This window comes from Leptonotus elevatus, chromosome 4 (assembly GCF_054856555.1).
Source record: "Leptonotus elevatus isolate MCC_2025b chromosome 4, RoL_Lele_1.0, whole genome shotgun sequence".
Classification (NCBI taxonomy): Eukaryota; Metazoa; Chordata; class Actinopteri; order Syngnathiformes; family Syngnathidae; genus Leptonotus; species Leptonotus elevatus.
This window is the reverse complement of record NC_141242.1, coordinates 1721897-1733150: the sequence shown is the minus strand read 5'-3', so window position 1 is coordinate 1733150 and position 11254 is coordinate 1721897. Positions and strand designations below refer to the sequence as shown.

The window sequence follows — 11254 nt, the reverse complement described above, 5'->3', positions numbered from 1 at the left end:
AAAGCTGCTTGGCGGATTTTCATCTAGTTATGTCGTTTATTATGTGTCTCCACTCACCTTGCTCAAAACATAAAAAAAAAAAGTTTACGCCGATGGTAACGTACGCGAAGTAAACATTCTGTTTGGTATATATATATTAAAAAAAAAAAAAAAAAAACATATCGATGTATAATGCGCGACATTTGGACGGGAGGTGTCGAAAGTGTGCATGAGAATGGCTGCGAAGTCGAGTGGAACCGCTCGGGTGAGTATTTGAGCAACTCCAACCACACGACGCTCGACTTTTCCTTTGACATGATTCAAAATGGATGCGGCTGCTGGCAACCCGTTTGCTTTCGTTTCTTTGCCCTAGTCCTCGTCTCGCGGTGCTTTCCGTCGGTGCGGAATTTGTTTTCACTCACGTCGGATTGACGAGCAAAAGTAGAATTAATCAAAGTATTTTCTGTTGAGTTTTTTTTTTTTACGTGCTACGTGGCCGTATCCTTACTTCCTGGTTAGGAAATCGGTCGACCGACAATGTGGTGTTTTTTTTCCCCGTCTCCCTCACAGGCGGGGGGAAGCGAAAGTATGTTTGTGTGGTCCGGAGTAGATTTAATGTGACTTCTTTTAGGAAGGGTCATGTTTCAAACAAGACCTATTTGTCTTCGAGCAAGGACACGAGGACAACGTCACAATTGACACCGAAATGGAAAGTGGAACAGATTCCGTTTCGAGTTGAGTACATTTAACTTTCACTTTCGCCTTTGTGAATAAACGTGAATCAAATTGGTGTACCCCTTCCCTTAAAACAGAATCTACTTGATTACTTTATCCGGTATTAATTGCCGTAAACGTACGAACAGTGAGACAAAACCGCCACTTAAATTGTTGTGCAATTTCCCATGCTCGCCGCTTCTTCCTGCCATAAGCTGTCTTGTCTTTCCCCCTTTCACATTTAGGTGTTTTAATACCAGTGACGGAATATTCGGAGGCTTTTAAACAGAAAATCTTGGCCCCGCTGCAAAGTGCGTACTTGTACGAAGAGTCCAAGCTGTCTTTCAGATACAATTCGGCTTCCTTCTTTAAAAATCCAGCCTTGCAGCAAAAGGTGAAAGACATTTGAGTGACTAAAAGCCCTGGGATGTTTTCACTATGGCCCCGGGTTGAAAAGTAAATTCATCTTTGTGTCCAATTTAAGTACGCTGCCTTTCGAGCCAAGAGAGAACAAACGGGATATTCAGAAGATGACCTGGAGGAAACTTATGGCTTTTTGCTGTTTAATGACATCAATAAGGTACAAATATCTGTCAAATCAATTTCCTTGCTCATGTTAATATTATTTTTTTATTTTTGTCTCGTCTTTTTTTCGCAGGCCAATGCGCTTGGGCAAACTGGAATACTCACCGGGACGAGCTCCTGTTCCACTTTGGGAGACCCCTTCAAGGGTAAACGAAACAAAAACTGGTTTTACACAGTACCGCGCATTTCAAGCATGGTGGACTTGTGATGAGCTCATCAGCACCGTACTTGAGAGGTCTCGGGTTTAAATCCCAGTTCCGGCCCCTCCCTGCGCAACTGATCAGGGAGCAGAGGCGGTAACAACTTGCACAAGTCTTCACAAATGAGAGGCCAAGTGCACTTGCGCTTCAAGTTGGCGTTTACTGTAAAACTGACAAAACAAAAAGTGAATTGAAACATTTATAATTAAAAACCAAAATAATGAACAAACTCATTTTGCCAGACGAAAGTCCGCTTGCTAACATACAGTATAATGGAAGTTGAAGTTTTTTTGTTTTAATATCTTAAAATGGTTTACCTTCTATTGCGTTCTAGCCAAAGGTACAATCCTGGTGGGTTAATGCGCATTGTAGATACTTGTTGTGGAAACTGAAACCAAGTTGTCATGACTACCGATTTTGTACTTTCGGTAGAAATTGCTTCTTCTTTTTTTTTTTTATATATATAAAGAAGAAGAAGAAGGTAGTCATGGCAACTTGATTTTGGTTTCCACAACAAGGATTTACATTTTCATTCATCAAGATTATGCTTTTTGTCTACAATGCAATGTGGAATTCTGGTTAAGGTAAGCCATTTTAAGATAAAAAGTGGAATGTATTTATCAAGCAGACATTTTGTCATCCTCGTGTGAAGTCGCAATTCATTTCTGAATGCAGCTCGTACTTATTAAAAATTTAGCATTTTTAAAGTTACATTTATTAAGTGTAACAAGTGTTGTTTACAGGGGTGGGAACTGTGTGTGTGGGGGGGGGGATGTTTTAATAGATGCATACCCCCCACCCCCCCACCCCACCCCCCAAATACCAATAGCGGTTCATCAATGGATCAATATAGCCAGGGTGGGAATGATGAAGCACAATACAGTGGAGGTTCACCGTAAATCACAATTCACAATTCAAGCAGTCGAAGTCCAGCGTTGTGCTATCAGTTGTCGGGCCAAAAGCGTCACGTTTCACTAAAACAATAAACATTGCTCAAGTTCCTACGAGGAAATCTATTTAAAAAAAAAAAAAACTCAATATTGCCGTACATTTCTTGAATATTTACCAGGCTTACAAAAAAGTAACTTTCTGTCAGTCAATTGCGTTGCATTAGGAAAGAAAGTCACTCAACCGGTTTACGGGTGTTGGCTTGACTTCCGCTTTTCTGTACCGCATGTCAGCAGCTTCACTTTAGGGTACTTCACACTTAAGGTACATTTTCTTACTAGTATTAGTATTTTCTAAATGTGAGTTAAAAAAAAAAATTGCAATACTTGACTTTGAGATTCCTATTGGGATTAATCGGTATCGAATCGTGACCTATGAATTGCGATACAGATCGAATCGCGAGCTACGAAGGCAATTCGCACCCCTACTTATCAGAATGTCTTCAAAAGTAAAATGGCTACTTAAACAAGTAAATACCATAGCTCTCTATAGATTTCTACAGTAAATATTTATTTTTCCAAAATTTAAAAAATACATGAAATCTTAAACTTTCATTTTCATTTCACTTTATTGGTTTATTTAACAGGGACAATGCAATCAGACATAGACACGAAGCAAACTTGCAGCTGATGTTTAGCAAATGCTAATTTACAACCCCTGCTGATGTATTTCAATCTTGCCTTTCAGGCGTTTACATCTCAATGTTCTCCGACTGTTTGGGCCCGGAGCGCTGGCAGGACGGACAATCGGGATACATCGCCATAATCAGGCTGACGACGGTAGCGGGAAATTGGGAGATGACACTTCAATCGACATGTAAATTAATTGCGCAAGCCGCTCTTCATTCCACAGGGGAGAGTCAAACGAGTTTCTGAGAACCACACCAAGGATGTCGGCGCGCCCACTGCGGGCTTTGACTGCCACGTGTCGCGGCACTTGGCCTCTGTGACGACCAAAACCGGCTACTCTGTCGCGTTCGAGAGAACTCAAGTAACGGTGGCACTTTTAAGGACGGGCACAATGAACACGTGGTTCAAATCGATCCCATTGCTTGTGCTTCCTTTCCGCAGTGTTACATATACGAGCTGCTTTATGATGGACGTAAGGAAACGGCGCCGGCGCCCAGCCTCACTTGCCCGTTTGCTGTCGTAGCTTTTTCTTATAAAAAACGAAGGTGATTAAACACGAATAACGTACTGCGCAATGGAACCGCCAGCTTGCGATTAGTTTGAGGTTCCACTGGTGCCGTCTGATTCGAGGGAGATCTAAACATTTTGTTTTCCTTTTTCAGAGCGTTGGCGATGAAGGGTACGTAAATGCGGATCAACAGAATCTGTCCGTCTCACATGGAGGTTGAACCAAGTTTCATTTTCTTGTATTATCACAGAGGCCAATCCTCGTGGCTTCATCTCATACGAATTTCTCAGAATTCTGCCGGTTGTACGTTTAGCGGAAAGCGAAGTCAAGAAAACGGACGTGGATCCGAACAAAGGACCGTGCAATGTGGCACACAACATGCGGGCTCATACAGTGCCGCTAAATCCTGGATCGGCATCAAGTTCATCTCGGGAACCTGCTATCCATGACGCCAAGGGCATGCTGCCATCTTCTAAGGTGGTGCGAGCCGATCCACTGCAAACGGGATCAAAAGATCAGCTGATTGGTGAAAAGTCACCTGCAAAGTTGGAGGAGGCGAGTACGAACGAAGCAAAAACTGAAGCGACGGTCGCACCAAATAATTTGCGCGCGCTGAACAAAAACGATTGCGTCGGAGTGAAAACTCTAGAGGCCCGTGACCTTCCAGCAGAACTCGCCGTGAGCTACGCCTCTGAGCAAAGTGCAGTCAGTCCTGCAACGTTGGAGACGGGTACTGGCGAGGCAAAAGCTGGAGCAACAGCTGCAACAAATGATTTGCAAGTTCTGAACAGAACTGAGGATCCAGACGTGAAAAGCCTCCAGACTCCTGATGTTCCAGCAGAGCTGATCGTGAGCTTCACCTCTGAGCAAAGTCTAACTGAGAAGAGTCCAGTCAGTCCTGTCCCCGCAGAGAATACTTTGTCCGCTAAACGCAGGAGGGTCTCAGATTGTCCACAGATTGCGACTCTCACAAAAAAGAAACAAAGAAAACTGCTCCGGAAACATTTCAAAAGTAAAAATGACGCGTCTTTTGAGAGTCCAAGGTTACAAAAACTCCAAAAATCTTCCGAAGGAGATCGGCTCGATAGTCAGGCTGAGCGAAAAAAAGATGCCTCGAGTATAGATTGGGAGAAGCTCCGAAGGTGGGTCATGAAAGGGCGTAAAGTTCGAACTATTACAATTGAATCAGTCAAAGCGGAAGAGCCAAATCCAGAAAACCGCACAATACATAGCACCGTTGTGATTGACTGCGAAGCTCCTCTGAGAGACAAATCCGAGCGTTGGAAATTAAAGCCGGTCATAAGTGAATGTGGAAGAGTCTTGGTTCCTCACGGCTCAAGATACACTGCTCATCTGCGCAAGTCGGAGACGGCAGATGTTGAACAGTTCGCAACTCCTGAGGCACGTGGACTGGAGCAGCGGCCCAGCGCGGCTCCAGAACTGCCGACCTTTGAGCCCATAATCGAACCCCCGACGGGAAGTCCAGAGCAGAGCACTGTCCGAGCGTCAGAGGACGGTGAAGATCCGGTTCAAACGGAGGGTGCGAATGAACACGGAGGTCCCGCAAAGGATGAACCGACCCGCGTCCTCTCAGGGAGGAAGACGACAAAACATCAACTTGATTTCAATGGAAATCCTCAAGATGGAACTGCTGAGACGGAGCCTTGTTTGAAGAAAAGCAGAGTTGACGGCGGCGACGACGGCGACGTGGCGAGCGCAGATGACACCGCGGCGGACCTCGAGGAACACTCAACGATGCCGTCCGTCAACACTGAAGAAATTCTCAACAATTTTGAGCTAAAGGGAGTCGAAGACACTCGTGGAAAGAAACGCATGTTGGAGACGCAAGGCGAGAAAGCGGAAATCTTATGCAGGCCTCCCTCCATTTACCCAAAATGGAATCGAATTAAAACAGTCAGGAAGCATCTCGACATCTCCCGGGAACACTTTAAAAAGACATGTAAGTCAGATTCATTGGTTTATAGTTGAACCCACGTATTTGATCGTGATTTTCCACTTTTAATTTGTCTTGACAGGGTGGATGCACTTTGAGCGGCCGTCTCGCGCCAGTGAACCTGTCAAAGATCGCGCTCGGGATTATTCTACCCGGAAGAAACCGCCCACCTCGAACCCATCAACGGACGGTTTGAATTTACTTGCTGACTTGGCGCTGGGGGCTACTAATGAGCAGGCCCCCTCACAATCAGACCAAGCAGTCGAGAGGCAGTCGCCCCCGTCAGGTTTGAGGACGAGTGACGAGCCCAAAAATGTCACTGTTGCCGGGGAAGTGTCGGTTCGTCAAACTCTGCCCGGCGAACCCAGACCTGCGCCTTCGCCAAACCCTCTCGTGGAAGGCATTGAGTTGGTTCGTTTGCTGTGTAAAGAACATTCTTACGCGTTACCCCAGTCTGCCTCGATGGCCTTTGGCTTACCGGGCACGCCCTTCCAGGTGTCCCCCTTGAGCGGTTCTACTGGATTGCTTCATAGGGAAGACGCCAAGTGCGGTATTGGAAAACCGCAGGCCTCTGAGGATTTGGAAGACTTGCATGAAAACAAGAGCGGTCTGCCTTCAGACCGCTCGAGGAAATGGACGAATGCGTTCAAACGCTACCGCAACTTTGCTTGCAAAGACGGATCGATCCAAGTGACACGGCAATGGAGGGAAAAGTACGACTTTGGTCGGGACAGCAGGATTTCAAGCGATCCGAAGGACAGAACCATCCTCCGGGCTTTGCATGGGTATGTACAAAGCCGAGACAAATGAGAAGTGTCGTCTTAACTGGTTGATTTCGGGTACACGTGTCTCGTGTTCTTCTCTTTTTACAGCCCGTGGAGTTTCTCTATTGGGGACACCCGTGAAGACATGCAGCTCATCGTCCACATGTGGATTGCTTTCTTCTATAGCCGCTCAACGGCGAGGTTTGTTGACTTGGGCCCAGACCGGAATACAAACCCGCGTTCGGATGAGGCTAGTTCTTCCGAAGCAGACATCGCAACCCAGGCTCAGTCTGAGCTCAAGATGGATCCGTTTGCTCTTCCGCTGGGCGTGGGAGACACTTCAGACCTTAGCAGGTCTTCTTCCTCTTTGGATCGAGAATCTGATGTTTTGGACTTATCTCTTGGGAACTGTAAGAGGTTAAAGGTTCCCCTTTCAGACGCCCAAGTCAACAGTAGAAAAGGGTCTGAGTCGCCAACTTCACAAACGGGACTAAAAGAGCAACTAACGTTCCAGGTTGGTTCTGATGTTACTTTAACATCAAAGACAAACTTTTTGCCGTTTCAGTTCAACAATTGTCTTAACGCTGTTGTTGTTTTTCTTCTTCCAGAGTTGCCAAACGACGATTCTCTTTGCAGAGACTCAGAATAAAGCACATTGCACGTCGCACGCACTTGCAAACTCTCTCAAAGAGGATGTAACTCGTGCGCAAGGAGAAATGGCGATGGTCTCGGTTGAGACGGAGAATCTCGACATTGTCGGATTGGACCACGCGTCGCATAAATCGAACATAGACAAGAAAGATTTCAAAGGGAGCTCTAAAAACGTTAACGCCTCAGAGCTGATCAGGTTGCTCGAACGTGGGAGGGGCTCGTCTGTCGCAGGAAAAAAGAAGCTTCGCAAAGAAGCGCTGCTTCAAAGAGAATCAAACAAAGAAAGAAACAAAGAATCAAATACATTTCGAAACTTCGGTGTCTTGGCGAGGGGGCAACCTGAAGCGGACAAGATTGAGAACCTTCAATTCTCAAAGGATTGTCGTAATAGAAACAGCGATCCGTTTGTAAACGGATCTGACGAGAAGGCTGTGCACATTTCAACCGCAGAAAATAGTAGCGCTTTGAGCGATGCGCCGTTATCTCGTGGAGATTCCCAAATAGGTCATCGAGAATTTTTAGCCAATCAGATAACCCTCGCCGACGTTGAAATGCAGTCGGCAACAAGGTGTCAAAGTGACGCAGTGACAGATGGCGCCGCGTCGGGACACGCTTGCGACTCGGCGCCAAAAGTATTTCTTTCTGATGATGCCTCAACATCTGGAAATATCTCTCCGCTAAACTGCAAGACGGCAACATTTCATTTGCAAGAAACGTACAGTTTTGGGCCACGAAGACCAAACGAATCAAATACTGGTGCAGACGAGAAGAAGAAGGCGGCTGCCAAAACTCCTGTACACCAACAACCTCATTTCATTCAGCGTGAAGCTGTAAAACGTTTGGGATCTGATTTAGAATTAGTTGAAGAGGGACAAGAGAGCCGCTGTGGTACGACAAGTCCTAGAAGGAGTTTTTCTGCCAAAAGTATTCAACCCACAGACACCCAAAGTCCGATGGAAGCGATTGTCCATAACCGCACAAGTTCCAGTTCTCTAAAAAAGAACTCAGAAATGTCGATGTGCAGAGTATCGGTGCTAAAGGTTGGTGAGACCAACCAGCCTGGTATTGTAGGCGGTACCGATGGGACCGTGTCCATCGAAGTGCGTGGAAATCCTTCGACCATAGCTCAAAACCATCAACAAAATCATTTAATCCAGTGTGAAACTGTTCAATCTAATGTGGACTTCACTGAGGAAGAAGAAGATGAGCAAAGGGTTAGAGTCCCCTTCAGGGGCTTTTGTGGAGAAAACATTATACCCACCGCAGGCCACCAGGGCCCAACTGAAAGTACGGTTGGAAACCAGACTGGAACCGAGATTGTCATTTTCACAACTTCTCCCCAAAATGTCGCAGGACGGCCCACCACGCGCAGAGCGTCAGTGCTCGCAATTGGTGAAACGAGCCAGCCTAACGCGGCGGGAAATACTGAAGACCCCGAATCAGTTGCAGATGAAACGCTTTCTGCCATTGATCAAAAGCGTCAGCCATGCAGAGAATCAGGGGTCGAGCCTGAGATCGCAGCAGACGACAGGTCCCCTCCCGTATCCTCGGATCGTAAACCAAAGGGAGAATCTTTTTGTCATGGCCCAAATGAGCTCTCTTCCGATGGTTCTCACCTTAGTACTCAACAGGGGACGGAAAGAAAGTCAAGTCCGACAGAGAAATGCAGTCCGGCCGCGACGACCAACGTGACGCATGCGCTCGGTCAACCCTCAAACCCGAGTGACGCACGGGACGCGAATGCAAAGCCAACCCAGGCGGCGTCTAACTCACAAAGCCTGCAAGTTGATCCTTCGGACCGTTTAGTTGTTATCATGCCGTTAAAAAGCAAGCCGGATGAGAATCTACCAAATTCCAGGATGAAATCATGGAAAACAAAATACAGATTCTACATATTGGTAACATCGGAAGATTCCTTCTTTGCTGAGACAAAGGTAACGAAAATGTGCATCATTTCCAGCGATTTGAAAATGAACAGTGGAAAAAAAACGACTGTCACTTTCTTTTCAACTTTTCATAGGCATGTTTAGAAGCAGCGGGTCATACAGCGGTACAGCCGAGCCAGTTCTTCCTCGGCGAAGAGTGTTCGCCTTTGCTCGTCATCATCAGGAATGAGGACATCTGCGCGCACCTTTCTGAGGTACACGAGGGAACTTGTGATTCTAACCAGTTTCCTCTTTGGTACTAAATACCGAGTCTTGACTACTTTTTTGCCACGTCGGGGCTTTTGGTCTCTCGTCATCTCAGGTTCCAAATCTACTCGAGCTGAAAAAGTCTGCGGACGTGCTGTTTGCCGGCATTGACGAACCACACGATCTTGTGAATCTCACCCATCAAGAACTCTTTCTCAGCGGCGGCTTTGTGATGTTTGATAGGCCGTCGCTGGAATCCCTCAGCCTGGGTATATTTTGCTTTTTTTGTGAATTGACGTTATCTTGACTTTGTCATCATGCCAAAATGCACACCTATGATTTTTTTTTTTTTTTTTTTTTGCTGACTGTTAAAGACAAGGTGAAAAGGTTCTTGGAAGTCCTGCAAGAGCTCAACGAGACGGGAAAGTGGAAGTGGTTGTTACACTACAGAGATAGTCGGCGATTCAAGGAGAACGCAAGGTAGGCGTGTCTCCTTGACAAGGTTCCAAGTTACAAACTTTGACTCATTGACTTGAAAGGCTAAAACCTTCCTCCCGCGTCCAGGTTCAGTACAGAAGCAGAGGAGAAGAAACATTTCTTAAGCTGGTCCCAAGAGACGGGACTCTGCGCAGTCTTGCCATACCACGAGTGCGACACCAAGTCCAGGGATCATCCCGACTATCTTGCTTGTCTGGTGCACTTGCAGGTCCAGAATATTGCATCCCGTTTTCCTGTGTTTGTAACTGGTGAGCTATCATGTCAATGTATAGACATTTCTTTCTTTTCTTTTTTTTGGTCAACGTTTGACAAACATGGCAGAAATGGATCGACGACCACTGAGCTCAACTGAAACCAAGAGAAAAACTCAATCAGAACCATTACCATCATCTGTAATGACAAACAGATATCTGTAGATGGCGGCGTTGGGTTGAGATTTTTTCTTGACTGAAAGGGGGGGGGGCAAAACCTTTTGGGGACCATCTAGTGGTGCAACCCCACACACTAGTTTTTGCCATGGTTTCAATTCCAGCTCAGCGGCAGTAAATCAAAAGTATTTGGCACCTATTGTTTCCAAACATGCATTTTTTATTTTATCCCGAAGGGGTAAATTTTCGAACGGCAAACAAAAATGTTGTATTCTTCCAGATACACGGACCAATGACGAATTTGAGAAGAACGGAATTCTGACGACAAGCGTCGACTCGTTCCTGATGCGTTTTTCGACGTGACGCATGTCCTGCCTGACCTCAAGTCTTTCGTGTGCTCTCGCAACTCAATGCAAACAATAAACCTCATTACTTAATTCACTGAAAACATATTACCTTTAGCCGAGCAAAAATTTTTGTACACGGTACAAAACGTTGCTGCTTTGTTGCAACTGTATTTTTGTATTTATGTATTTGTAAGATGATGAGTTGAGTTGTGTGATGAATAACACCAAAAGTGCCATTGTTTGATTTTTAATTAGGGGTTTTATATTTAATGGTTTGTAAAAGATTTTAAATAGTTTTCTGTCGCTTTGCGTGTAGTTCTGATTTAAAATGCATTCATCTATATTTTAACGAATTTCAGTGAAATGGAATAAAACTAATTTTATCTACGCTGGATTCATAAGAAGCAGAAATGTCTGACATCTTTGGCAAGTGTGCAAGACAGTAAAATACAGTACAAAAAAGAAGGTGCAACTCTGACACACTTTTGTGTGTGTGTGTGTGGATGGACCAGGATTCTGATTGAAGTGGAAGTAAAGTCAAAATTTTTCTTTGCAATGTTGTATGTGCCCCCACTAGTCTGAACATAATATTCTGATTAATATTCTACATGTGGAATAACAAGAAAATTTATATTCTTGTCAGCCACCAAAGAAGGCGGACAAAATAAATGTGCGGCACCGTCCCCTGCTGCCGACTGAAATTGACATCAAATTGCCCACGTCCTCATCCCGGGAATGTCACTTGACCAAATCCTGAAAACAGGTTAGCCGTGATGTTTGCATGGTAGGCCCTTATAAGCACTTTGACATCAATTTCGATTAACAGTTGCTTCATAAAATGTAAGCCTCCTTGAATGGCCGAAAACGGGTGGAATGTGGATTAGGTTTCTTAATTCTTAGTCCACAAATGCAGTATTTATCATGTTTAGACTTGGGATCACAAAGTAAAGCTAACACAGAAAAAAAAAATCACTGAC

General features: G+C 45.2%; 1 protein-coding gene across 1 annotated transcript; it reads left to right on the top strand.

Moving 5' to 3' along the window:
• The first annotated feature begins 252 nt into the window (after positions 1-252).
• Positions 253-10671, top strand: tasor2 (transcription activation suppressor family member 2). Its single transcript, XM_086073036.1, has 17 exons — positions 253-713; positions 939-1087; positions 1178-1273; positions 1352-1424; positions 3114-3205; positions 3279-3416; positions 3497-3600; positions 3718-3734; positions 3814-5523; positions 5600-6302; positions 6390-6795; positions 6890-8866; positions 8953-9072; positions 9180-9333; positions 9439-9544; positions 9629-9810; positions 10211-10671. The coding sequence occupies exons 1-17, from the start codon at positions 686-688 to the stop codon at positions 10291-10293; spliced, it is 6138 nt and encodes a 2045-aa protein (XP_085929162.1). The 5' UTR covers positions 253-685; the 3' UTR covers positions 10294-10671.
• The last annotated feature ends 583 nt before the right edge of the window (positions 10672-11254 follow it).